This window comes from Ornithorhynchus anatinus, chromosome 1 (assembly GCF_004115215.2).
Source record: "Ornithorhynchus anatinus isolate Pmale09 chromosome 1, mOrnAna1.pri.v4, whole genome shotgun sequence".
In the NCBI taxonomy this organism is placed as follows: Eukaryota; Metazoa; Chordata; class Mammalia; order Monotremata; family Ornithorhynchidae; genus Ornithorhynchus; species Ornithorhynchus anatinus.
The window spans coordinates 67,024,246-67,049,499 of NC_041728.1; the positions used below are offsets into that span (position 1 = coordinate 67,024,246).

General features: G+C 45.9%; 1 protein-coding gene and 1 non-coding gene across 13 annotated transcripts in view; one reads left to right on the forward strand and one right to left on the reverse strand.

Annotated features, from left to right (window-relative positions):
* SLC8A1 (solute carrier family 8 member A1) overlaps positions 1 to 18,810 on the forward strand; it is a 437,445-nt gene extending 418,635 nt beyond the window's left edge. For all 12 annotated transcript variants that reach the window (XM_039912185.1, XM_029081636.2, XM_007669162.4 and 9 more), the window contains one exon: positions 15,592 to 18,810. In XM_039912185.1, the coding sequence (XP_039768119.1) occupies positions 15,592 to 15,968 (377 nt within the window). In that variant the 3' untranslated portion in view covers positions 15,969 to 18,810. The remainder of the gene's footprint in view (positions 1 to 15,591) is intronic.
* Positions 7,620 to 7,757, reverse strand: LOC114816498. The gene has a single exon (XR_003764281.1). It is a non-coding gene; the product is annotated as a small nucleolar RNA SNORA7 (small nucleolar RNA).
* Positions 18,811 to 25,254: the final 6,444 nt, after the last annotated feature.

The following is a 25,254-nucleotide window of genomic DNA, read 5'->3' on the forward strand; positions in this document are numbered from 1 at the left end:
TTTGCTGTCAGCATGGGTACTTTATAATTGTGGTATTTATTAAGCGCTTACTGTGTGCCAAGCACTGTACTAAGTGCTGGGGTAGATATAAGAGAAGCAGCATGGCCTAATGGCAAGAGCACGGGCTTGGGAGTCAGAGGACATGGGTTCTAATGCCGACTCTGCCACTTGTCTGCTGTGTGATCCTGGGCAAGTCACTGAACTCATCTGTGCCTCAGTTCCCTCCTCTGTAAAATGGAGATGAAGACTGTGAGCCCCACGTGGGGCAACCTGCTTGCATTGTATCTACCCCAGCGCTTAGAACAGTGCTCATCATGTAGTAAGCACTTAAATACCATAATTATTTTCATTATTATTATAAGATAATCAGGCCCCACCTGGGGCTCACAGTCTAAGTAGGAGGGAAGACATACATCCAATCCCCGTTTTGCAGATGAGGGAACTGAAATCCGGAGACGTGAAGGCACTTGACCACCTTCGCACGGCAGACAAATGGAGGGGTCAGAATTAGAACCCAGACCATCTGGCTAGGAGGCCCATGCTCTTTCCACTGGGCCACACTGTTCCTTCTCCAAGGAGACCTGCCAGCATAGAGTGACAGAGGCCTCTGCTGGTAACTCCTTTCATCAGGAGCTGGATGTTTTGCCATCTGGGTGGTTTGGATGTTGTTTTTCAAAACATTACTTCACCTGTGAGAGGTTGGAGCGTAATAGCAGGAGTCAGGCGAACCCTGAATCGTAGCAAGGATTGCTGCTTGCTTCCGCTGCCCCAGTAATACATGTTCAGTGTGATGTTGAGGGAAGGGCGCAGTGTTTGGAACGGAACATTTTGTGCACCTTCAATCAATCGATCAATACATCGGTGGAGAAAGAAGACTGGGAGAAATCGAGTAGACATTCATTTTAGTTTCCTTTGTTTGTTTCAGCAATATATGACCTTGATATTCCAGTTGAAAACCGAGCTCATAATTAGCATTTTGATTTAGTTCTCATCTCTTTGATTTGACAAATTGAAAATTAAATGAAAGCGAGCAGTTATATTTTCAGAGGGAGCAGCCAACTCTTAGAGACTGGTGATTGTGGGTGATGTCAAAGCTACTATTATTGTTTTCCTTTGTCCTTCTGTCCTCAAACTCTTCTACACCTTCCTACCTTTTTACTAAATGCTGAAGTGAGCATGACTTTATTTCAGGGACTTTGTGTTTTATGATTTGAAAGAGACTGTAAAGTATTTCTCTTGTTCATGAAACACTTCAAGCTATTGAAAATTGTCTGATTTCCTTGCGAATGTGGGATTTTCTAATTTCAGAGTTCTGTACTAAGCCCTGGATAGGTGAGCTACAAGATAATCACGTGGGGCACAGTCCCTTTCCCACATTCATTCATTCAATCGTATTTATCGAGTGCTTACTGTGTGCAGAGCACTGTACTAAGCACTTGGAATGTACAGTTTGGCAGCAGATAGAGACAATCCCTGCCCAACAACGGGCTCACAGTCTAAAAGGAGGAGGCAGACAGCAAAACAAAACAAGTAGACAGGCATCGATACTATCAAAATAGATCAATAGAATCATAGATATATACACATCATTAATAAAATAGAGTAATAAATAATATATACAAATATACACAAGTGCTGTGGGGAGGGGAAGGGGGTAGAACAGAAGGAGGAAGTAGGGGCAATATGGAGAAGAGGAGGGGCAGAGGGAAAGGGAGGGCTCAGTCTTGGAAGGCCTCCTGGAGGAGGTGAGCTCTCAGGCTTTGAAGAGAGGAAGAGAGTTAGTTTGGCGGATATGAGGAGGGAGGGCATCCCGGGACAGCGGTAGGACGTGGGCCAGGGGTCGACGGCGGGATAAGCGTGATTGGAGAACAGTGAGGAGGTGAGTGGCAGAGGAGTGGAGTGTGCGGGCTGGGCTGTAGAAGGAGAGAAGGGAGGTGAGGTAGGAGGGGGCAAGGGGATGGAGAGCTTTGAAGCCAATAGTGAGGAGTTCTTGCTTCATTCAAAGGTTGATAGACAACCACTGGAGGTTTTTGAGGAGTGGAGTGACATGCCCAGAGTTTTTCTGTAAAAAGATAATCCGGGCAGCAGAGTGAAGTATAGACTGAAGCGGAGAGAGACAGGAGGTTGAGAGACTCACACGGGACTCACAATCAAAGTGGAGGGAGAATAGGTCTTTAATCTGCATTTTACCAATGAGGAAACTGAGGCACAGAGAAGTGAACTGACTAGCCCAAGGTCACACAACAGGAAAGTGGCAGAACACAGGTTTTTTTTTACTCCCCAGGTCCATGCTCTTCACACTAGGCCATGCCACTTCTTCAAACAGTCCATTTTTCAAAATCTTAAAGGTAAAAGACTGCAAGAGTTCTTTAGAGTAGCTTATCAGACTACTTCCTGATTCCTACAGATTCATACTCTGCAATTCTGCACTGACCATTTTTCACAATACTTTGGAAACCCACCGTTCCAAACCCAATACAGTTCCTTCCTTTAATATTCCAGAAAATACAGTGCCTTTCATGGTGTCTTGAAATACCTTACTTCACCAGAGGCGACATGAACCAAACGCCAACTCCATTAACATCGTTAGTACCACCCGCAGGGAAGCTGCAGAGCTTATTGCCTTTCGTACTCTCTCAATCAATCAATCTATCAATGGTATTTATTGAGTGTTCATTCATTCATTCATTCATTCATTCAATAGTATTTATTGAGCGCTTACTATGTGCAGAGCACTGTACTAAGCGCTTGGGATGAACAAGTCGGCAACAGATAGAGACGGTCCCTGCCGTTTGACGGGCTTACAGTCTAATCGGGGGAGACGGACAGACAAGAACAATGGCACTAAACAGCGTCAAGGGGAAGAACATCTCGTAAAAACAATGGCAACTAAATAGAATCGAGGCGATGTACAATTCATTAACAAAATAAATAGGGTAACGAAAATATATACAGTTGAGCGGACGAGTACAGTGCTGTGGGGATGGGAAGGGAGAGGTGGAGGAGCAGAGGGAAAAGGAGTGTTGTGTGCTGAGCACTTTGGATAGTACAATATAACAGAGTAGGTGGATGGTTATAGTCGTAAGTCCTGTGGGGCTGAGTAAAGGCTGAAAAAACACAGTGCTCTTCACACAGTAAGTGCTCAATAAATACCATTGATGATGATTGTAGAACTAGGAGGCTCGCATAGAAGGAGCAGTAGTAATGGCATTTATTGAGCACTCATTGAGCACTCAGTGCACTGCAATGAATTGTACATTTGGGAAAGCACTTCACAAGCTTAAGACATGTCCCCTTCCCACAAAGGAACGTACACTCTAGCAGGAGAGATAAACATAAACATATTTACAGATAATCAGAAAAGAACAATTGAATGGGCAATCGATTTTATACCGAAACCCAATGTCGGTCGTTAACTTGGACTATTTGCAAAGCACTATATTCCAGGAGGTTTGGGACAGAGTATAATGCTGGACTTGAAAGATGGCTTTTTCTTTCAACTACATCTCAGCTTCAGATTCCGGGGTCCCCAGTGGGAATGGAAAGCATTTTGGTCTTTTCCCTAATATTTATGACTGTTTCTTAAATCCTCTGAGCCCTTTCCAGATGGGCAGCCCCGGGGACATTGAAGAGGAAAGGTTGTATATCTTGAGTCTCCACAGAGCCCATAAATATTGAATTGGATAAATTCACATCTCTCAGCGGTTTAGGAAAGAAAACCAAATGGGTTTTAAATTGGGTTGATGTTTCGGGTGGCGGATGGGATTCTCTCCGGCCATCATGGGAGGTGCATAGGTGTGTTTCTCTTTGGGAGGGTAACAGCAGGGAGCTACCCCGCCAACTCCAGGACCTTTTCCAGGGAAGCACCTTGGAATTGCTGGTGTAAGCTCGTCTCTACACTGTAAGCTTGTTGTGGGCAGGGAATGTTTCTGTTTCTTGTTACATTTTACTCTACCAAGCGCTTAGTACAGTGGTCTGCACACAATAAACACTCAATAAATACAGTTGACTGACCAACTGTATCTACCCCGGTGCTTAGTACAGCATCTGGTGCATAATGAGTGCTTCAACAAATACCATTTTTAAAAAACGGTTTTCAGCAGCTTCTCTCGCTCCAGTCAAGTGTCAGCAAAGCTCCAGTTCTGAGCTTCCCAGCCTCTCTAAGGCTATGATATGTGAGGTGTGAACACCGCTAATGTAGTTATGCCGATGAATGACCAGGCCCGAGGCCCGCAAGGTCCCTTAGCAAATACAGATTACATGTCCGGAGGGACAAAGACAAATAGTTTGTTTTTGAATGATTATTCACATTAAGGAAATGATGTGTTTGTTTACCATTGCCTTCAGGAACCCTCAGGGCTTTGAGTCTGACTTCAGAAAGGCTAGGTTATTATGGGCTTCTGGAAACTTTGACTTGAGGGAAAATATGTAGCAGCGCAAATCTTGAACAGACTCCCTGAGGTACCGAAACAGGTCGGGTGTCTGAAAATCAAGTTCCCAAGTTACAGGGCAAAGAAGCCAAGAAGGGCTTAGTACAGTGCCTGGAACATAGTAAGTGCTTAACAAATACCACAAAAAAAAAAGAAAGAGTAGTCGGAGAGATAGGAGGAGAAGTCAGGAGAGAACAGTATCAGTGAAATGATGATGATGGAGATGGAGTCTCTTCTTGGGATCCACTGATGAGTCGTAAGTCCTGAACCTTCGGGGCCCAGAATCTGCATGGTGGACTTGATTACAGCGAAATGGGTTTACACAGCCCCATTGGCTGTCATCCCTGCTGCTCAAGTTCCCAGTGGGTCATAGGGTGCAACGAGCAAGTCCACAGGTGGGAGAGCATCCTTTTCCAAAGGGAATGCAGGTTTTTTTTCAGGCAGCATCCACTGTTGACTGAAGTAGCCACAGATCCTTCCTGCTATGCCACAGTGCCACGATCCAGCAGGTGGTTGTCTCGATAATTTCCATTTTCCGTGCCGTCCACACTGGCCGTTATTTATCAGGAATCCTCCAGGAGCTTTTATCTGTGGTTTCTGTTAAGGATTTACTATGGATTAGGCACTGTTCTAAGCGCTGGGGTAGAGACAAGGTAATCAGGTTGGACACATATGGCTCACAGCCTTAATCCCTATTTTACAGATGAGGTAATTGAGACACGGAGAGGTGAAGTGATTTGCCCAAGGTCACACGAAAGATAAATGGTGGAGCCAGAACTAGAACCCAGGTCCTTCTAACTCCCAGGCCCGTGCTCCATCCACTAGGTCACACCGCTTCTCAAGGCCTGTGAGCCTTGCAGAACTTCCTGAGTGATTCTTCAGCCTTTATCTCCAATGGCTTAGTCCCAGCGGGCACTGGCAGGACTAGAACCCAGGTCTAAGAATGAAATTTTCCACAGACTACCAATCATCAGCCCACTGTATAATTTTCTTTCTGCCTCCTCTGTTAGACTGAAAGCTACTCAAGGGCAGAGATCCTGCCTTTTCCTCTCTTGTTCTCTCTCGGGCACCCGGTCGAGTGCCGTAAATACAGTAGGTGCTCGAGCAATACTTCTGATTGAGTGAATGAGTAATACAGTTTGGGGGCAAACACCGCAGCGCAGGCAGAGGCAAACTGAGACAAGAAATCAAAAAAATTAAAATGAACGAGTAGATAGGCAGAGAACACCTGACAAGGATCGTTTTGTTTGACTGATGAAGGAAGCCAACAGCCTGGCGGCCCGATGATCTGATTTTAAGGGCTTTACATATATTCTCAATTTAATAATCTCATCCTGCATGTTAACATGACTTTGTTTTGACCCAGAAAGGTCCTCAGTTTAGACAGCCCAGTCCATGTCATTCTTCTAACACCAACCTACCGCCGCTTGTCAGCTGTGTGACTGTGGGCAAGTCACTTAACTTCTCTGTGCCTCAGTTCCCTCATCTGTAAAATGGGGATTAAGACTGTGAGCCTCTCGTGGGACAACCTGATTACTCTGTATCTTCCCAGCGCTTAGAACAGTGCTCTGCACATAGTAAGCGCTTAACAAATACCAACATTATTATATCTTGATCTCATGCCTCTGGCTGCTGAGCCCTCGCCTAAGTCCTCCCTCTGAGCAATGTGGCTCAGTGGAAAGAGCACGGGTTTGGGAGTCAGAGGACGAGGGTTCTAATCCCGGCTCCGCCACTTGTCTGCTGTGTGGCCTTGGGCAAGCCACTTAACTTCTCTGTGCCTCAGTTACCCCATCTGTAAAATGGGAATTAAGACTGTGAGCCCCATGTGGGACAACCTTATTTCCCTGTATCTACCCCAGCGCTTAGAACAGTGCTTTGCACATAGTAAGCGCTTAACAAATGCCAACATTATTATTACTATTACCCCAGTGCTTAAACAGTGCTCTGAACATAGTAAGCGCTTAACATATACCAAAATTACTTAATGAATGACATCGTTGTAATCATTTCCTGGCATAGTGGATAGAGCCCGGGCCTGGTAGTCAGAAGGGCCTGGGTTCTAATTCCGGCTCTGCCACTTGTCTGCTGTGTGACCTGGGTAAGTCACGTCACTTCTCTGTGTCTCAGTTTCCTCATCTGTAAAATGGGGATCAAGACTGTGAGCCCCACATGGGACATGAATTATGTCCAACCTGATTAGATTGTTTCTTCCCCAACACTTTATACCGTGCCTGGCACATAGTAAGCACTTTACAAATAACATAAAAAGTCATTGAGCATTAGTGTATATGACTGAACGTGTCTCATGGGAAAGAGCAGGGACAGTGGTGCTCTTCCTGGTACCGTCCAGACCTCCAGATGCATATTACAATCCAGTCACTGGGTTTTCTGGGAAGATTTGGAACGTCCTCTGGACCGACACCATCATCCGAATATTTCGGCCAGAGCACTCATTTCTCTCCACGCATTCGCTCTGAAGTAGTTCTAAATTAGGTAGATGCTGAAGGCTAGTGAATAGAGCATGGGCCTGGGAGTCAAAAGCACCTTGCTTCTAATCCTCACTCTGCCACTTGCCTGCTGTGTGACCTCGGGCGAGTCACTTCATTTCTCCATTTACCTCATCTGTAAAACGGGGACTAAGACCGTGAGCCCCATGTGGGACATGGACCGTGTCCAACCTGATTATCTCGTATTGAGCCCAGCATTTAAAATAGTGCACATAGTAAGCGCTTAATAAATACCGTGGAAAAAAATGCAGAGTTCACAGATTCACAAATAGCCAATTAATAAGGGAGTAGAAAGTTGAAAAGGAAACTAGAAAATTTCTTCTAGGCTTATTCTGGACCTTTGGACCCTGAAACAGGACTTGTTTTCATGGCTTCAGTAATATAAGGAGAGGCTAATGAAACAAGTGTTTCTGTCACTCTCTATTCTCAAGACTTGAGAATGCATCACTGCATCTTACGGGTCTTGTCTTATGCTGTCGTCTCCAACCCATAGCGACGCCGTGGACACACCTCTCCCAGAACACCCCACTCTCCATCTACAATCGTCCGGTAGTGTATCTAAAGAGTTTTCTCGGTCAAAATACGGAAGTGGTTTCCCATTGCCTCCTTCCGTGCTGTAAACTTGAGTCTCCACCCCCCGACTCTCTCCCATGCCTCTGCTGCCCAGCAAAGGTGAGCTTTGACTTGTCGCAGACTGCCTTCCACTCGCTAGCCACTGCCCAAGTTAGGAATGGAATGGGTAGGCCTCTGCTTAACTCTCCCTCCCAAAGTCGAGACCGGTGGAGTACTGGAAACTCTCTGGGTGTGACCCTGAGAGGGGATTTTACGCCCAGATCTTAAACAGTCTCTCCAAGAAATCTGATTTGGATTTCCTTTAGATTCACACTATAATGTTTATGGACGTTATTATGTGCTTACTAAGAGCTAATCACTATGCCAAGCCTGGGAGAGAGAAAGGATTAATCAGATAAGACACAATCCGTGTCCCACATGGGTTCACAGTCTAAGCAGGAAAATCTGGTATCAATCAATAGCATTTATTTATTTATTTTTATACCACTTGTTAAGGGCTTACTATGTGTCAGGCATTGTACTAAGCACTGGGGTAGGTACAAGATAATCACGTTGGACATAGTCCACGTCCCACACGGGGCTCACAGTCTCAATCCCCATTTTACTTATGAGGTAACTGGGCACAGAGAAATTAAATGACTTGCCCAAGGTCACGCATCAGGCGCGTGGCAGAGCCGGGACTAGAACCCTGGTCCTCTGACTCCAAGGCCCGTGCTCTTTCCAATAGGCCACACTGCTTCCCTCCTTTATTTAACACTTCTTTGTACAGAGCACTATACTAATTTCCTAGGAGAGTACAGTACATCAGAATTGGTAGACACAATCCATGCCTTCAAGCCGCTTACATCTAATGGTGAAAACAGACGTTAAAATCATTACATCTAGGGAAAGCGGCAGAGTATAAGGAATATATATATCAGAACATATATATATCAGAACATCTATATATAAGAACATATATATAAGTATATATATATATAAGTATAAGGAATATATATATTATATATACTTATATATATAAGTATAAGGAAAATATATATATATACACACGTGTGTGTGTGTGTGTGTTTAAGCTTGTTGTGGGCAGGATATGTTTATAATACAATAATATAACAATTGTACTCTACCAAATGCTTAGTAAAGTGCTTTGCAGTAAGCTCCCAATAAATACGATTGAATGAACGGATGAATAAGTGCTGTGAGGTTGGGAGTAGTGGGAATATCACATGCTTAAGGGATATGGATTTAAGTACACAGTTGACACAAAAAGGAGGGAGAATTGTGTGCCTTGAACGCCGTAAGCGAGTTTTCTCACCCTCTCTAATGGCCCAGATCACTGCTAGGCTCTCTGTTTTCCTGGCATTTCAGAGACCTGGATAAAGAGAGATGATGGGATTTATCTAGGGTCACCTGTAAAGAAGTACTTGAATCGGGGAGAAAATCAGAAGACCCTGATCTTCTAATGCCTTATCCAAAATGGTTTCCCCTTGACTGTCCATTTCTCAATCTTCAGAGGTGCCTGCTTTTGATAAACCTAAGTGAATTCTCCTCTGGAATGAAGAGGAGCCTGAGAGCAAGATGTATACAAATAAAATTCAAATCTTCATGGCACCTGCGGGAGAACTTCAGAACAATTGATTATGAAATCCTGGTTAAAAGAAAAATACCTTTCAGTCAGTGTGAGAGTGAGTCAGACTTCAGACCCCGAGGGTCTCACAAGAGAGCCGATGAGAACTGGGATTAATGTATTTCCCAAGATTTCACTCTAAAAAATTGTATTTTATTGCATTGCATTTTAATTTAATTGCCCATTGGTGAAACGTGGCCTTATTCTTTAAAGGGTTAGTATGGATTAACATATGGTGAATTCCATTACGCTATATCCCAAGCAGCAAAGCAGTGACTGAGCGCAATTTTCCAAACATTCAAAGCGCTATAATTGGAAGAATATAGCCTTTCCCAGTAGTTTGAATGAATTAAGACCTGTTTGAGTCACGGGGTGTTTTCACATCCTGTGTGCTGGGGGGCTGAGATGAATAACTAAACAGACAAGAAGCTTATTTGATTAGCTGGTGAGATTGATCACTTCTGTGAAGGGTTGGATTTCAGAGAAGGAGGCGTGAGCTGTCACAGCAAAGAGACACAGAGATGAAGATTCCTATTCACCGTGTTCCTGATATAGTGTCTGGCATATAGTAAGCCTTTAAAAACACCATTAAAACAAAACAGGACACTTGATCAAAAAGTTTGATTCCAAAAAGCACAGTCCTTTGGTTCCCACATGGGGCTGCTATGAAATGGAGACCTCGGCTGGAAAAAGTAGTAAACATTTTAGTGGGGTTTGTAGCATCTTTTATCCTTGTGGTTTTGGGGTTGCCCAGTGAGAAGGATGAATTTGTCCACTGGATTCTCAGGTCAGGAATTTGCCATTTTAGACTGGCCGGCAGATTCCCGCATCAGCGCGTTCCCCCAAACACTCCAGTTCAATAATTATATTAATTATGATATTTAACCATAACCTTGGCATTATCCTTGACACCTTTCTGTCATCCAACACACGTATCCAAACCATTACTAAATTCTGTCAGTTCTAATAATAATGTTGGTATTTGTTAAGCGCTTACTATGTGCAGAGCGCTGTTCTGAGCGCTGGGGTAGATACAGGGTAATCAGGTTGTCCCACGTGAGAGTCACAGTCTTAATCCCCATTTTACAGATGAGGTAACTGAGGCACAGAGAAGTGAAGTGACTTGCCCACAGTCACACAGCTGACAAGTGGCAGAGCCGGGAGTCGAACCCATGACCCCTGACTCCGAAGCCCAGGCTCTTTCCACTGAGCCACGCTGCTTCTACCTTCACAACATCACTAAAATCCACACCTCCCTCGCCATCCAAAGTGCTGCCACATTAATTCAAGGACTTATCCTAACCCACTTTGATTATTGTATCAACCTCCTTGCTGACCTCCCTGCCTCCTGTCTCTCCCCACGCCGGTCCCATACTCCACTCTGTTGTCCAGATCACTTTCCTTCAAAAACGTTCAGACCATGTTTCCCCCCTCCTCAAGAAACTCCAGTGGTTGCCCATCCATCGCCGCAAACAAAAACTCCTCACCATTGGCTCTAAAGCACTCGATCACCTTGCTCCTTCCATCCTCACCTCACTACTCTCCTACTACAACCCAGCCCGCGCACTTCCTTCTCCTTATGCTAACCTTCTCACTGTACCTCCATCCCGTCTATATTGCCCCCGACCTCTCGCCAACATCCTGCCTCTGACCTGGAAAGCCCTCCTTCCTCATATTCATTCATTCAATAGTATTTATTGAGCGCTTGCTATGTGCAGAGCACTGTACTAAGGGCTTGGAATGTACGATCAGAGAGATAATTGTTCTCTCCCACTTCAAAATCTTATTGAAGGCCCATCTCCTCCAAGAAGCCTTCCCCGACTAAGCCCTCCTCTCCTCTTCTCCCACTCACTTCTGCATCGCCCTGACTTGCTCCCTTCATTCATCCTCCCTCCCAGCCCCACAGCACAATTGTATATATCTGTCATTTATTGAATTATTTCTTTATTTCTTTACATGTATTAATGTCTGTTCCTTCCTCTAGACTGTGAGCTCGTGGTGGGCAAGGACTCTGTCTTTCTGTTGCTGTATTGTATTCTCCAAAGGGCTTAGTGCAGTGCTTTGCACATAGTAAGTGCTCAATAAATACAGTTGAATAAATATTTGCTAAGCACTTACTATGTGCCAAACACTGTACTAAGCACTAGGGAGGATACCAGCAAACCAGGTTGGACACAGTCCCATGGGACTCACACTCTTAATCCCCATTGTGTAGATGAGGCCACCGAGGCACAGAAAAGCGAAGGAACTTGCCCAAGATCACAGAGCAGACAAGTGGCAGAGCCAGGATTAGAACTCAGGTCCTTCCGACTCCCAGGCTTGTGCTCTCTCCACTGGGCCCTCTGGTTCTGGGAACCAGAAACAGGCAAGGCCGGGATCCATCTTCTCTTGAGTTCATTCAGTCATTCAGTCGCTTTATTGAGCACTTACTGTGTGCAGAGCACTGTACTAAGCTCTTGGGAGAGTACAATAGAACAATAAACAGACACATTCCCTGCCCACAATGAGCTTACAGTCTAGAATTCTCCAGGCTGAGTCTACTCTGGAGGAAGCTCTGGGATACGGGGCTCTTCCTCCAACTCAGCCATCACGGCACTGCCCGCTTTCCCCCAGTCCTGCCCAGGCCTCAGCCCCCAACTTTGCGGCTGTGCGAGAGATGGGCTGTTTTTTGGGATCGGGGGCAGGGCATCATTTTGGGGTTTGTAAAGATGGTGATGCTGTTGGGAGCTCAGGAGGGGGACTTGTAGTAGATTTGGCATGAAAAGGGCCATGGGGAGAGCCAGGAAACCAAGGAGTCACAGAGGGCTGGGAAAGTTGCAGAATGTTGGAACATCAATGGAGTTTACATGTGGGGGCGGGCTGGATTGTATAAATAAATAAAATTATACAAATAAATATAAAATATGGATATGTACATATATGCTGTAAGGCTGAGGGAGGGGTGAATAGAGGGCAAATCCAAATGCAAGGACAAAGCAGAAGTGAGGAAGAGAAGATGAGGACCTAGTCGGCGAAGGCCTCTTGGAGGAGATGTGCTGTTGATAAGGCTTTGAAGGTGCAAGAGTGATCGTCTTTTGGATGTTAAGAGGAAAGGTATTCCAGGCTAGAGAGAGTAGGTGGATGAGGGGGTCAATGGCAAGATAAACAAGATTGAGGTACAGTGAGTAGGTTGGCGTTTGAGGAATAAAGGGTGAGGGCTGGGTCATAACATGAAATCAGTGAGTAAGAAGGGCAAAGTGTTTGAGCACTTCAAAGTCTGCAGTAAGTCAGACATTTATGGAGCACTTACTGTGTGCAGAGCACTGTACTAAGCACTTGGGAGAGTACTATACAACGACAAACACAGTCCCGTCTACAATTAGCTTACAGTCTACAGACATTAATATAAATAAATTAAATACAGATATGTACATAAGTGCTATGGGGCTGGGGAGGGGGTGATGAATGAAAGGAGCAAGTCAGGGCGACTCAGAAGGGAGTGGGAGAAGAGGAAAGGAGGGCTTAGTCAGGGAAGGCCTCCTGGAAGAAATGTCATTTAGACTGTGAGCCCGTTATTGGGCAGAGATTGTCTCTATCTGTTGCCGAATTGTACATGCTAAGTGCTTAGTAGAGTGCTCTGCACATAGTAAGCGCTCAATAAATACTGTTGAATGAATGAATGAATGACTTCAATAAGACTTTGAAAGGAGAGTCAGAGATGACTGACAGATATGAAGAGACGTGGCTCAGGGGAAAGAGCCCGGGCTTAGGAGTCAGCGGTCATGGGTTCTAATCCCGGCTCCGCCACCTGTCAGCTGTGTGACTTTGGGCAAGTCACCTAACTTCTCGGTGCCTCGGTTCCCTCAACTGTATAATGGGGATTCAGACTGTGAGCCTCACGTGGGACAACCTGATGACCCTGTATCTACCCCAGTGCTTAGAACAGTGCTCGGCACATAGTAAGCACTTAACAAATACCAACATCATTATTATTATTATTACTATTAAGAGGGAGAGCATTCCAGGACAGAGGCAGGACGTGGGCAAGAGGTCGGCAGCGAGATTGAGGCATTTCTGTTCAACGTCGAGTTGGATAGGCAACCACTAGTGGGCCTTGAGGAGTGGGATAACATTGACTGAACGGTTTTGTAGAAACGATTTGGGCGGCAGAGTAAAACAGGGACTGGAGTGGGGAGAGACAGGAAGCAGGGAGGTCGGCAAGGAGGCCGATGCAGTAATCCAGGTGGGATAGAATAAAGCGCTTGGATTCTCATGGTAGCAGTTTGAATGGAGAGGAAAGTGCGGATTTTAGCGATGCTGAAAAGGTAGAACTGACAGGATCTGGTGACAGAATGAATATGTGGGAAATAGAAGACAATCAAGCTACAGATTCGAATGCTTGTGTCATGGCAGTGCTGAGTCACGGTAATGAAATGACTGTGGGCAGGAGAATATGCAGCACAGAATTTCCATAAAGATGGGGATGGTTTTAATAATTTTGGTATCTGTTAAGCGCTTACTAGGTGCCGAGCACTGTTCCAAGTACTGGGGTAGATACAGGGTCATCAGGTTGTCCCACGTGAGGCTCACAGTCTTCATCACCATTTTCCAGATGAGGGAACTGAGGCACAGAGAAGTGAAGTGACTTGCCCACAGTCACCCAGCTGACAAGTGGCAGAGCCGGAATTCGAACCCATGACCTCTGACTCCCAAGCCCGGGCTCTTTCCACTGAGCCACGCTGCTTCTCTATGAATACTAAGATTGATTGCACCAAAAAAATGTAAGCTACATAGTAAGAGAAGAGCTCACTGTGGGCAAGGAACAAGTCTATCAACTCTGTTATATTGTACTCAATTAGTACAGTGCTCTGCAAACAGTAGAAACTCACTAAATGACATTGATTGATGATTGATTGATTGTTCAATGCACCAGGGGTTCAGCACAGTCCATTTAGAGTGTGCTTCCTGAGAGTGGAGAGTACCGAAGGAAGCTGTGCAATCTTACCTGGCAATCTTTAAGAAATGGCCGGTTACATATCTACCCAGACCTGTGCTTTTGGAATCCACCAGCTCTGAGCCTGGGGAGATGAACCCTCTTTTCGTTGGTTTGTTTGTTCATCTGTAAAATGGGGATTAAGACTGTGAGCCCCACGTGGGACAACCTGATTCCCCTGTGTCTACCCCAGCGCTTAGAACAGTGCTCGGCACATAGGAAGCGCTTAACAAATACCAACATTATTATTATTATTTGTTTGTTTGATTGACGTACTTAGTATGAATTTACAAAGGGCAAATATTGTTCTAAGAGATGCGATAGATACGAGTTAATCAAGTTGAACAGTTGCTGTCCCACATGGGGCTCATGGTTTAAGTAGAGAAGAGTAGAATTTGATGTCCATTTTACAGATGTGGTACAGTTCTCTTCGCTTGCCCCAGATCACACAGCAGTCATGTGGCGGAGCTGGAATTAGAACCCAGATCCTCCCACTCCCAGGCCCGTGCTCTTTCCACTAACAATAATAATGTTGGTATGTGTTAAGTGCTTACTATGTGCAAAGCACTGTTCTAAGCGCTGGGGGGATACAAGGTGATCAGGTTGTCCCACGTGGGGCTCACAGTTTTAATCCCCACTTTACAGATGAGGTAACTGAGGCCCAGAGAAGTGAAGTGACTTGCCCAAAGTCACACAGCTGGCAAGCGGCGGAGCCGGGATTCGAACTCATGACCTCTGATTCCCCAGCCCGGGCTCTTGCCACTGAGCCACGCTGCTTCTCAGCACTAGGCCACGCTGCTTCTCTGGGACTCCTGCCTGATAATGGGAGCCGGTGATTCTGGGCGTGCTTGATTCACCCTTGAATCCCAAATCCCACCCTCGGTCGGGTCATTCGAGAGAGCATGATGGGAGCTCCCTTGTGAGACCCGTTAATGATAATAATTGTGGTATTTGTTAAGCGCTTATGAGGTGCCAAGCACTTTACTAAGCACTGGGGTCGATACAACGTGGCTCAGTGGACAGAGCACGGGCTTTGGAGTCAGAGGTCATGAGTTCGAATCCCAGCTCTGCCACTTGTCTGCTGTGTGACCGTGGGCAAGTCACTTCACTTCTCCGTGCCTCCTTTCCCTCATCTGTAAAATGGGGATGAAGACTGTGAGCCCTACGTGGGACAACCTGATTCCCCTGTGTCTACCCCAGCGCTTAGAACAGTGCTCTGCACATAGTAAGCGCTTAACAAATACCAACATTATTATTAACATTATTATTACAAGCTAATCGGGTTCCACATGGGGCTCACACCCGAAATAGGATGGAGCGTAGATATGGAATCCCCATCTTGCAGATGAGGGGATTGAGGCCCAGAGAAGATAAATGACTCGCCCGAGGTCGCACAGCGGATAAGTGACGGAGCCGGGACTAGAGCCCCTTCCTTAGGCTCCCAGTTTAGGATCCTCCGCTTTCTCCTTCCCCCCCGTCCAGACACGTTCGCCAGCAAAGTGGCAGCCACCCAGGACCAGTACGCGGACGCCTCCATCGGCAACGTCACCGGGAGCAACGCCGTGAACGTGTTCCTGGGGATCGGCGTGGCCTGGTCCATCGCCGCCATCTACCACGCGGCCAACGGGAAGGAGTTCGAAGTGTCCCCCGGCACCCTAGCTTTCTCGGTCACCCTCTTCACCATTTTTGCTTTCATCAATGTCGGGGTGCTGCTGTATCGGCGGAGGCCAGAAATCGGAGGTGAGCTGGGTGGGCCCCGGACTGCCAAGCTCCTCACATCCTCCCTGTTTGTGTTGCTTTGGCTCTTGTACATTTTCTTCTCCTCCCTGGAGGCCTACTGCCACATAAAAGGCTTCTAAAGGAACAATCAAATATAGTAAATTTATATATATATATGCACATATATATATATAAAGATCTATGTATAACGAACAGAGGAAAACTGACATTTGTCATGTTGACTTGCCTGCTGACGGAACACAGACAGCTTCAAGAGCAGACTTGTCCTAGATAGGGGTAAGAATTCAGCAGGGTTCTTACCCAGGGTGCCATCACGTTGAACAAGGCATGGATGCGGGGCCATCTTTGCGACTCCTCCAAGAGTGTCTCTCGCGATTGATTTGACGGATCGACTCCTTTTTCTTTTTCCTTTTTTTTTTTTTTTTTTTTTGGTTAAACGACTGATCTGAACGCAACATGTGCTTTCTGTTAAAAATGAAAAGCGGCCAGATCCCCAATGCCTTCGTTTAAAAGTTAAGGTTCTGGGCCATAGGAGGCAGGGTACGGTCAGGTGAAAGAAGGAGTTTCATCCATTTATTACAAAATATCGCACCCGGCTTCAAAACCTGAGCAGAGACAGACCTGGCTCCGTAGAGCACCCCGCGGGGGTGTGCCGTGAGGTGACAAGGGAACAGTTTCGGGCTCAGATGGTTCACTCGCCACCCCAAACCGGACCCTCCGCCGACCTAGCCGGGGCGCCTCTCTTCTGGCTCGAGGGTTGAAACGATACCGCGTTTGTTCCCCGGGAACAAACCTAGTCATCTCATGATCTTCTGAGCTGTATTGTGATCAGCACGTCCTTCGGAGCCCCTGGCCCTCTCCTCTCCGCCCCTGAGCCAGAGAAGGGATTCAGAGCGCACCCCATTCTGTTCCACCGCCGACATCTCCGAATCACATCCTCCACCCCCCTCATCGTGGTGTCAGTGGGATTGTCTGTCGGTGTCATTTCAGTGGCGTTCATAACCACTTGGGCCTGGCCAGTGCCGCCTCTGCCGAACATTTACTCCTTCTCCATCCTCCTGTTTGGGAATGTTGTCGTGATTCTTGTTACACTGTGCATGAATGAAAAAAAAAAAAAGCTAAACCCCAATTTATGTGTATATAGTAGCATAGAGTGACACGTAGGATAGAGTGACGCGTGTCACCCCATTCAGCAGTGCTAATTGAGCATCGGAGACATGAATGAGTTTTCTTTTGCACCTGAAGGTTGTTTTTCTTTCGTCGCCGTTCCGGGTTTGGGTTATTGGGCAGGGAGCGAAAGGCTCACGTGGGTGTGCTCATCGATTTCTGAGAAGCAATAAAATGATCCCGGCGAGCCATAGCCGAGCCGACCGCAGGCGGTCTTCGTGGACAATCAGTCTTAGCCGAAGGCGGCCTGTGAAGGCTGGTGGAGATTAGGGACCTTCTTCAGGGGGAATGAGAGTGTGCAGAAAGTGGGGTTGCTGGGATGGGCCCAGCTTCCTCAGATCCTAGCTTGGCCCAGGCGGGAATGGGAGCTACAATTACTAAAGGATGTTTGGAGCTCCAAATTCCTTTAGCCAGTCGGATCATTGTGACACAGCTCCTAGGGGATAGGAAGTCAGAGGTGAGTGTCGGTGCTTCGACCTGCACTTTCTGCCACTCTGATTGGAGATGGGACAAGAGCTTACCACACCACTCTACTCACAGTAAGTGCTCGATAAAAGCCATTGCTCGCTCGATTGATTCAGCAGATTGATCCCCCTTTGAGGCTTGTCCTTGGGAGTGTTGAGCATTTCCCAGAGGAAGAGATATTTTAGCTTCAGAGGGCTTCTAGTACATCTGTGGCATGGCGCCAACAGCTCATGGAAAGGCCCCAGACCAGGAGTTATTAGCTCTTTTGAGGGAGTAAGAGATTGCTCTGGCCTAGCTGCCTCCTCACCTCTTCTGGATCGGGCCAAAGGTTAAAAAAGAAAAACCACCGTGTAGAAACAGATTGATCCAGGGCCTGTTTGAGGAAGAGCACCACATCTCCAGTTGAGGAAATCCCTCAGTCCAAAGCCGCCTCAAGTAGAAGGCAAGGTTTTCTCTTTTGGGATGATTGGGGCGATTCTCAGACCAGAGCGAATAGGGTGCAGCGTTATGAACCAATTTCTCAGCCTATCCTTTGTGGAAGTTGACTGATTGACTGCCTGTCACACCTCCCAGTTGAACAGAGGAGAAAGGGGAAAAATGGACAGAGGCTGAGGATTCATATTGAAGAGCCAGAGAGGACGAAGGCCATTTTGTGTTTTTCAATGACTCGTCCAAGTATTTTGAGATTAGGCCTTTGGGGATCGGTCCCGAGACCAGTCAGGGCCAGACTTGCATCCTGAGCCGGACGGTTCCGTGCCCTGCCGTAGCCGGCCCGGTGGCCTGTGCCGGTCGGTTCCATGCCCTGCCGTGGTGGTCGGTTCCTGGGCCCGCGGTGGTTCAGAAATCAGCCGGTTAACTCGCCTCGCAGGGCTCCTCCTAATTCCAGTCTTTGCTGAGAATGTATAAAGGGCGTAGCAGTAGCTAGGAAGGAAAATGAGTTCTGAAATTGAAAGTCAATGTGTGATAGTTAGAGAGATTTCACGCTCATGTTTAGTCACCCCTGGCACAACGGTGACCCCGGTGCTAGGTGTTCATAGAGGAGTAGAACGAAATCCTTGATTGTTTGTGGTTGGTTTGGTTTGTTTTATTTTTTTTGTCCTGTAGGGAAAATATTAAAACATGATTCTGACTCTTCAGGGTTAAAATTAATTATTATTATTATTACTTTTGTGTAAAATGATTTCATTTTATTTGTTTGATTATTTCATTTTGATTTGTGTGTGTATTGTGCACAGATTTAGGAAAGAAGTGCACGAATTGTGCTATTCCTTATAAATGGTACACATCATTGACACCGACAAATAAAGTTTATAATTGTTTCTGATTTAACCCGTAGTGATAAAGCACGTTCTGTTTGGAATGTTTTCTCCCTTCTCATTGTCACCTAGTGATTTTGCCTTCCGTCTTCATGTCCAGAGGAAAATAAAAGCTGAGAAGTTGTGTTTGACACGTGGAACCCTTCCTCCTTACAGGGAAGGAACCACATCCCCTCTCTCCTGAATGGCAGCCAACGCACCATGAACCCTACCATTTCAACATTCCAGTACCGCGCACTGGGGTGTCAGAATTTTTGATTTTCCTCCAAGGCTCAGCCAACGGCAGGCAAAGGGTATCATTCCATCTGGTGTCTTTCAGACCTCATCATCCGTTGGTTTCATTGTTTAATCACTGACTATTGGACACTTAGGGGTCTGTTCTCTGTTCATGCAGCACAGCGGTAGAACATCAGCCAGTCCCTTTAGGGCTGAAAAGAGATGGAGCTGGGTATTGTCCTGGGCCGTATAAGAGAGATTCTCAGATCCGTGGGGGAATTTCCCTTGTCGACGGCCAGGAGTTATTTCTGACAAGCCAGTAGCGAAGGATTACAGACAGTATTTTTTTATTAAGTAGACAGTGGAAGATGCATCTTGGGAATAGGGGATTCGGGGAGGTAGGGTGGGCGGGGGGGAACATGCAGGGATGGGGGTTAAGGTTAGTAAAGCCAAAAAAGAGAGGCAGAGAAGTATTTTGTACTTATGCGAAAGGCTGCGTGCTATCAGGAGACCTGACCCTTGCAGGGTGAGGGTAACGAAGCAGCTGTAAAGCACTTTATACTTGGGAAGTTCTTTCCAATTATCTTCTAAATTATTTCTCTCAACCAGCCCGTGGAGCGGGGCCTGTACTCGACATCCATTTTGCAGATGGGAATGAAGAGGCACATTAAGTTCCACTGTGTTTGCTCGTTCACTAGCATTCCGTGCCTTTTGCTTATATCACAGAGCCTCAGATGTTATTTTCACCATCGTGTTGAGACGTATGTGAAAGGGACGTTTATGAAGCAGAGTTTGCCCTACCCCCACAGATGTTTGTCCTGCTGTTATCAATCTGCCCCGAATCTGGACTACGGTTCTGCAGTCTAATTTTGTCACTGGCCGCTGTACTCGCCCCCGTGGCTGGGGCTGGCTGCCCAGATTACAGCGATCCCCAGATACTCACTCTCCTTCCAGGAAGCCTCCGTCTAATGTGGTCTGTTATCTCGGCCAAGGTTTTGGAAGATGAACTCGGTAGCTGAAGAGTTGTCAGGGAGATGGGAAAAGCCCCAGTGGAGACCAATATCGGTGAATTTCAGATCGGTTGCTCGGCGGACAACACACGAAATGGCAGCTCCTGATTTCCTTCAGCCCATTCTATCCTATCCGTATTTTGATATGGTGACCGGACAGCCTCTTTCTAAACCCCTCCCTCCCAGACAGACTTATCCAGCACACGGTCTCGGGAGTGAAATCAATCAGTGGTATTTTTTGAATGTTTCCTGTGTGCAGAGCACTGCAGTAAGCAGTAAGACCAGTGGGGCTTCGCCCCAGGAGGACACTGGCAGTAGCCATTGGTTAATTGTCATTGGAAGTCTTAACGGCTCAACTCTGTCAATTATTCTTCTCTCTTAGCGAAGCTACACGGGGACAAAGGGAGAGGAAGAAAACCACAACCCTGGACACTAGGAGAGCAGGAGGAACAGTGACACTAAAATGATTGGATTTTTTAAGGTTTTTTGGCCTCATCCAATCCTCACTTTTCCTACGATTCTTTTTGGTCTCTTATCCAGCTATGCCAATACCCTTTATTCCTCATGAAATACCGTGTCTGAGTCTGGCCTCGGGATTGGGGATAGGCCATCCTCAGCAGTCAGGCCACTTGTGTCTAGGCATACACAGGTCTGTCACCTATCATGTGGCCTTGGTCAGGTCACCTCACCTCCCACTCCCTGTCCTGTACCTCAGGCTCCTCATCCATAAAATGGGGATAATAATACCTGTTTAAACTGCCCTCAGAAGAAGACTGTGAGATTGAATTGGGGTATTTGAGGAGACAGGGCTCTGGAACACACTTTACACATTGAGGGTGTCTTTATTAGTAATATTTCTGTCTCAGCTGCTGATATTCCTTTTCAAGCTAAGAAGGCCTAGGCAACACTCACTGGCTGTCCCTTCGTGACCGCATCTGACACTCTGAATGATTTCTCACATATTACCTTGCTGCCATGAGGAGAGTTTGATGGTTGAATTTTGCTTTTAATCAGGATGTAAGGACTCGAGAGCAACAGGATGATGAGTTGCAGTCTGGGGACATTTGCTATCTAGCCGTGTCTCGCCTAGGGCTCCTGATTAGTTTGGCTTGCATTTCAAAATGTTCTGGATCCCATTTGCTACGCAGTTGCTACCGAGACTAAGTCTGGCCTGCTTTCGGGATGGTGGAAAGAGCTCTGCGTTGGCATTCAGGTGACCTGGGTTCTAGTCCTGCTTCTGCCTGTAGCTGACTAATGTGGTGAAACCTGTAGGTATCCTTGACAACAGACTCGCTTGTTCACTCTGAGCCCTTGTGGTTACATTTCTGACAGGTCTAAGAGAATGTAAGAGGTACAGTACCACCAGTCGCGTAGATAAAAATCCACCCTTTCCTCTCCATTGCAACCGCTATGCCATTAGGCCAAGAGCTTATCTTTTCCCTCCTTGATTACTGTATCAGCCTCCTTGTAACCTCCCTGCCTCCCTGCCAGTCCATACTTTACTCTGCTGCCCAGATCATTTTTCTTCAGAAAGTTTCGGGCCATGTTTCCAGCACCAATTATTCTCCACGGGTTCTCGGTTCTGAAGGGTCAGGACTCAGGCTTACTTGTCATTTGTATCATCAAGTTCCATCCTCTTCATCGCCATTATCCTACAGTGGGTAGGCTTGGATTTAGGACTAAGAATATGCAGCTCCGGAAGGGACAGTCTTAAAAAACATAGTACACACCCACTAAAGGTGGCCGACACCCCATGTTCAGTTTACTCTGTGCCATTTAAGTGAAGCTAGAATTTCTAAAGGAAAATGGCGTTAAAAAATTCTATCCCCGTGCTGTTTTGGACATAGAGTTTTGAGAGTCAAAAGAGAGGAAGTCACTCTGTGAAGAGGTAATTCAATTAACCCAGAACCATACTAACCTTCTTCTCTTCCTCTACATTCAGCCAGAATGACAGAGTATCTAACTTTATAGGATTCCTATCCTACCTGCCCAGTTTCCAGGAAGATACAGTGAGCTTTTCACTGTTATCATCTTCACCGTAGAGACAAAACTTTCTCTCCTCTGTGACACTGACACAGTGAGTAAACAAAACTTCATTTAGTTCAGTTAGTTTCTCACTCCAGAGCACGGCCTCTCAAAATGATTTGGAAGCCTAGCATTAGAAAGCGGAGAAAAATCTGACTCCACCTTAGTGGGAGTGCTTTTCTAGCCTGGATCATATTTCCACTCTTTCCTCTACCTTTCAGTAGTAGACACCAACATACCTTTTCTCCATCTTCTCAACTCAGCGGACACATTTTTCTCAACCTCTAGCAGGTTTCCCCAAAATTTCTCTCCAAACATTTTTTTTTTCCCTCAGAGTCATGGTAACCACCTCAGAGTAATGGAATCATTCATCTGAATCCCCCTTCACCGATTTCCACCCCAAGGACTTTTTCCTCTCCCAATTCCAAATGGGATGTTCAAGTTTTGATTACATCTTCCTGGGTTATTGCCCCAAGTAAGCAGTTTCAGTCACCCGCACCACCTGCCTAAGAACTGTCAGAGGGAAATTCAGAGTGTCTTTTCCAGGAAAGAAACTGTAACTGGGGAGAATTCCATCTCATTCTTTAACAAAAAAAACCCAGAGAGTTTGAATACGGTGTGGTATGGATATGGGTAAATCATACCAGGCATTGAATTGACACATCGTCTTCCCCCACTCCATCTAATCGAGCCTTCTTTTACAGAGTGATTCATTAGCAAGCGCAGATTGAACCCTAATTGATCTTCCAGTGTATCTATGCCTTGTGCCAGTGGTTTGAGTTAATTATCCTTTCTGCAGATTCCCAGAAAAAAAGGAAAATGAGGCGTGAGAAGAGACATAGGATTCATTTCTTTCGGGTTCTAAATGTCATATTCATTCATTTAGTCAATCATATTTATTGAGTGCTTACCGTATGCAGAGCACTAAACTAAGCTTGGAAGCATATAATAGAATGGTAAATAGTCACGTTCCCTGCCCAGGAGGAGCTAACAGACTAGAGGGGGAGAAAGATATTAATATAAATAAATTACAGATATGGACATTAGTGTTGTGGGGCTGGGAGGGGGATTCACATCAGTCTGACACTCTTGCTGTTAGACCAGGTGAGTAGAGAACACCCCCTCAGTTCTGGGTTAGGGACTTTAGGAGGTGCTGAGATTTTCTCCCCCTAGAATCTTCTACTAGCTACTGCTGAGGAAAAATCGTTTTCTTGTTGGGTAGGGCAGGGATGGCCTGAGAGAATTAGTCTTCCCTTCAAATTTATTCACAATTTCCCAAGTGCAAATTCCAGCCTCCAGGTTCTTATGGGCTCTGCAGAAACGTTGCAGGCCTTTCATGACAGAAGATGCCTTCAACCACCTGGACAACTATACTGGAGCATCTGATTCATTGGCCAAACATAATGATCTTTTGTGTCGGTGACCACAACTTAGCCAAGATCATTACAATGTGCTCTCATGGACAACAATGAAGGGGAAAAAAGGGAAAAAGCCAGAAAGGTAGGTGTTCTCATTTGCATGCATAAATCATAAAAGGCCGACTCAGGAAATGCAAAGAATTTGAGACAAATTGAATTTCATGCTGGCAGTTCTCTTGTCTGTGTTGGCTGGGGATTTTTCTAAACGATCAAAGAGAAGGTGGACAAATTTCCTACCACGGGATTAATGCTAGGTACGTTTTTGTTGTTTTGTTTAGTCAAATTTCCCCTTCTTGAATATATCTGCTAAGCGTTTTACGTAAACAGAGAGCACTGAGCGTTGAGCAGTCTTCTGCGCTGTCTTTATAAATCACCTGCCAGAAATTTATTGCAAGCGTTTCCAGAAAGTCATTGGACAGTGTATCGGTCTCATTTAAATTCAGCCAGAAATTTCCATTATTTTCCACCTTGCCATAAAGCATATAAACAGTGAGCATGTTTAGAGTGGCAAGTAATTTGGGGAAAAGGTTGATGCTGTTTCAATCCCACCATGATTTGCTTTCCTATTCCTGCACCTTCGGGCCCCTGCAAATTGAAAACTTTTTTTTTTAAGTCATTTTTCCTAGTGATTAATCGAGTCAGCTTGCCGAAAGATGGGAAGCCCCAGTGATGGATGCACTATTTTAAAAGCTGAGATAAGGATCTTTTATCCTCCAGTTGGTTACGTTCATCAATTCCCCCACTCTTTTTCTTATCCCATCTTCACCTAGGGAGGTTATCTAGAGAATGTTCAGCAAAGAGAGAGAGGGGACCATTAATTGGATGCTAAAGTTATTGCCTCAGTTGTCCAGGAAGAGCAGCTAGAGGCCCGTTTCAAGAAGAGGACAACTCCCATCTCAACCTGAAAGCTCCAGTGTAGCTGTGGAGAAGGTACATCCACCAGAAAAGAACTGTGTTTGTCTTTTCCCCAAGCTCACTGATGGTTGGGGTATAAGCTTCATCTCTGATGGGTCAATCAATCAGTGGCATTTATTGAGAATTTTCTGTGTGCAGAGCACTGTACTAAGCAGTTGGGAGAGTATCATACAACAGAGTTAGCAGGTACACTGACTGCCCACGATGAACTAAGAGCCTAAAGCTATAGGTGCCTTCTTAGAGGTCCAAGGTTCCGTTTCCAGTGTAGAGCCATGGGAATCAGAGGATAAGATCAGGTCAGCAGTACCCACTAGGGAGGTGGGTCTCCAATAAGTCTCCCCATCATCATCATCAATCATATTGAGCACTTACTATGTGCAGAGCACTGTACTGTAAGCGCTTGGGAGAATACGGTATATTAGTCTATCGACACCGGAATGACAGTCGGCAATTACCATCCAGCCCCTCTGTCTTCTCCCTGATTTTCATCAACTGGCTACCACTGCCTATAGACACTAAGCTTGTGGTGGGCAGGGAACATGTCTACTAACTTCGTTTCATTGGAACCTTGCAAGTGTTCAGTTCAGGGCTCTGCGTGTAGTAAGCGTTCAATAAATGCTATTGATGATAATTGCTCCCTCAACAGTTCCAGCATTCTAAGGGTCATGATTGCCTCAGAGGGACCAGCAATTCATCTCCCAGACATCCTCCCCTATCCTAAATTCTTAACTGCTGAAGACCCCGCCTATAGCACCTGAAGTCTCCAATCTATTAAGCCTCACTCTGCCCTTAACTCCTTGGGAGACAGAAGTTATGCTGATATATCCGCAATGCCCACTGTCTTTTCCCAAAACCCGAATTAATAATAGTATT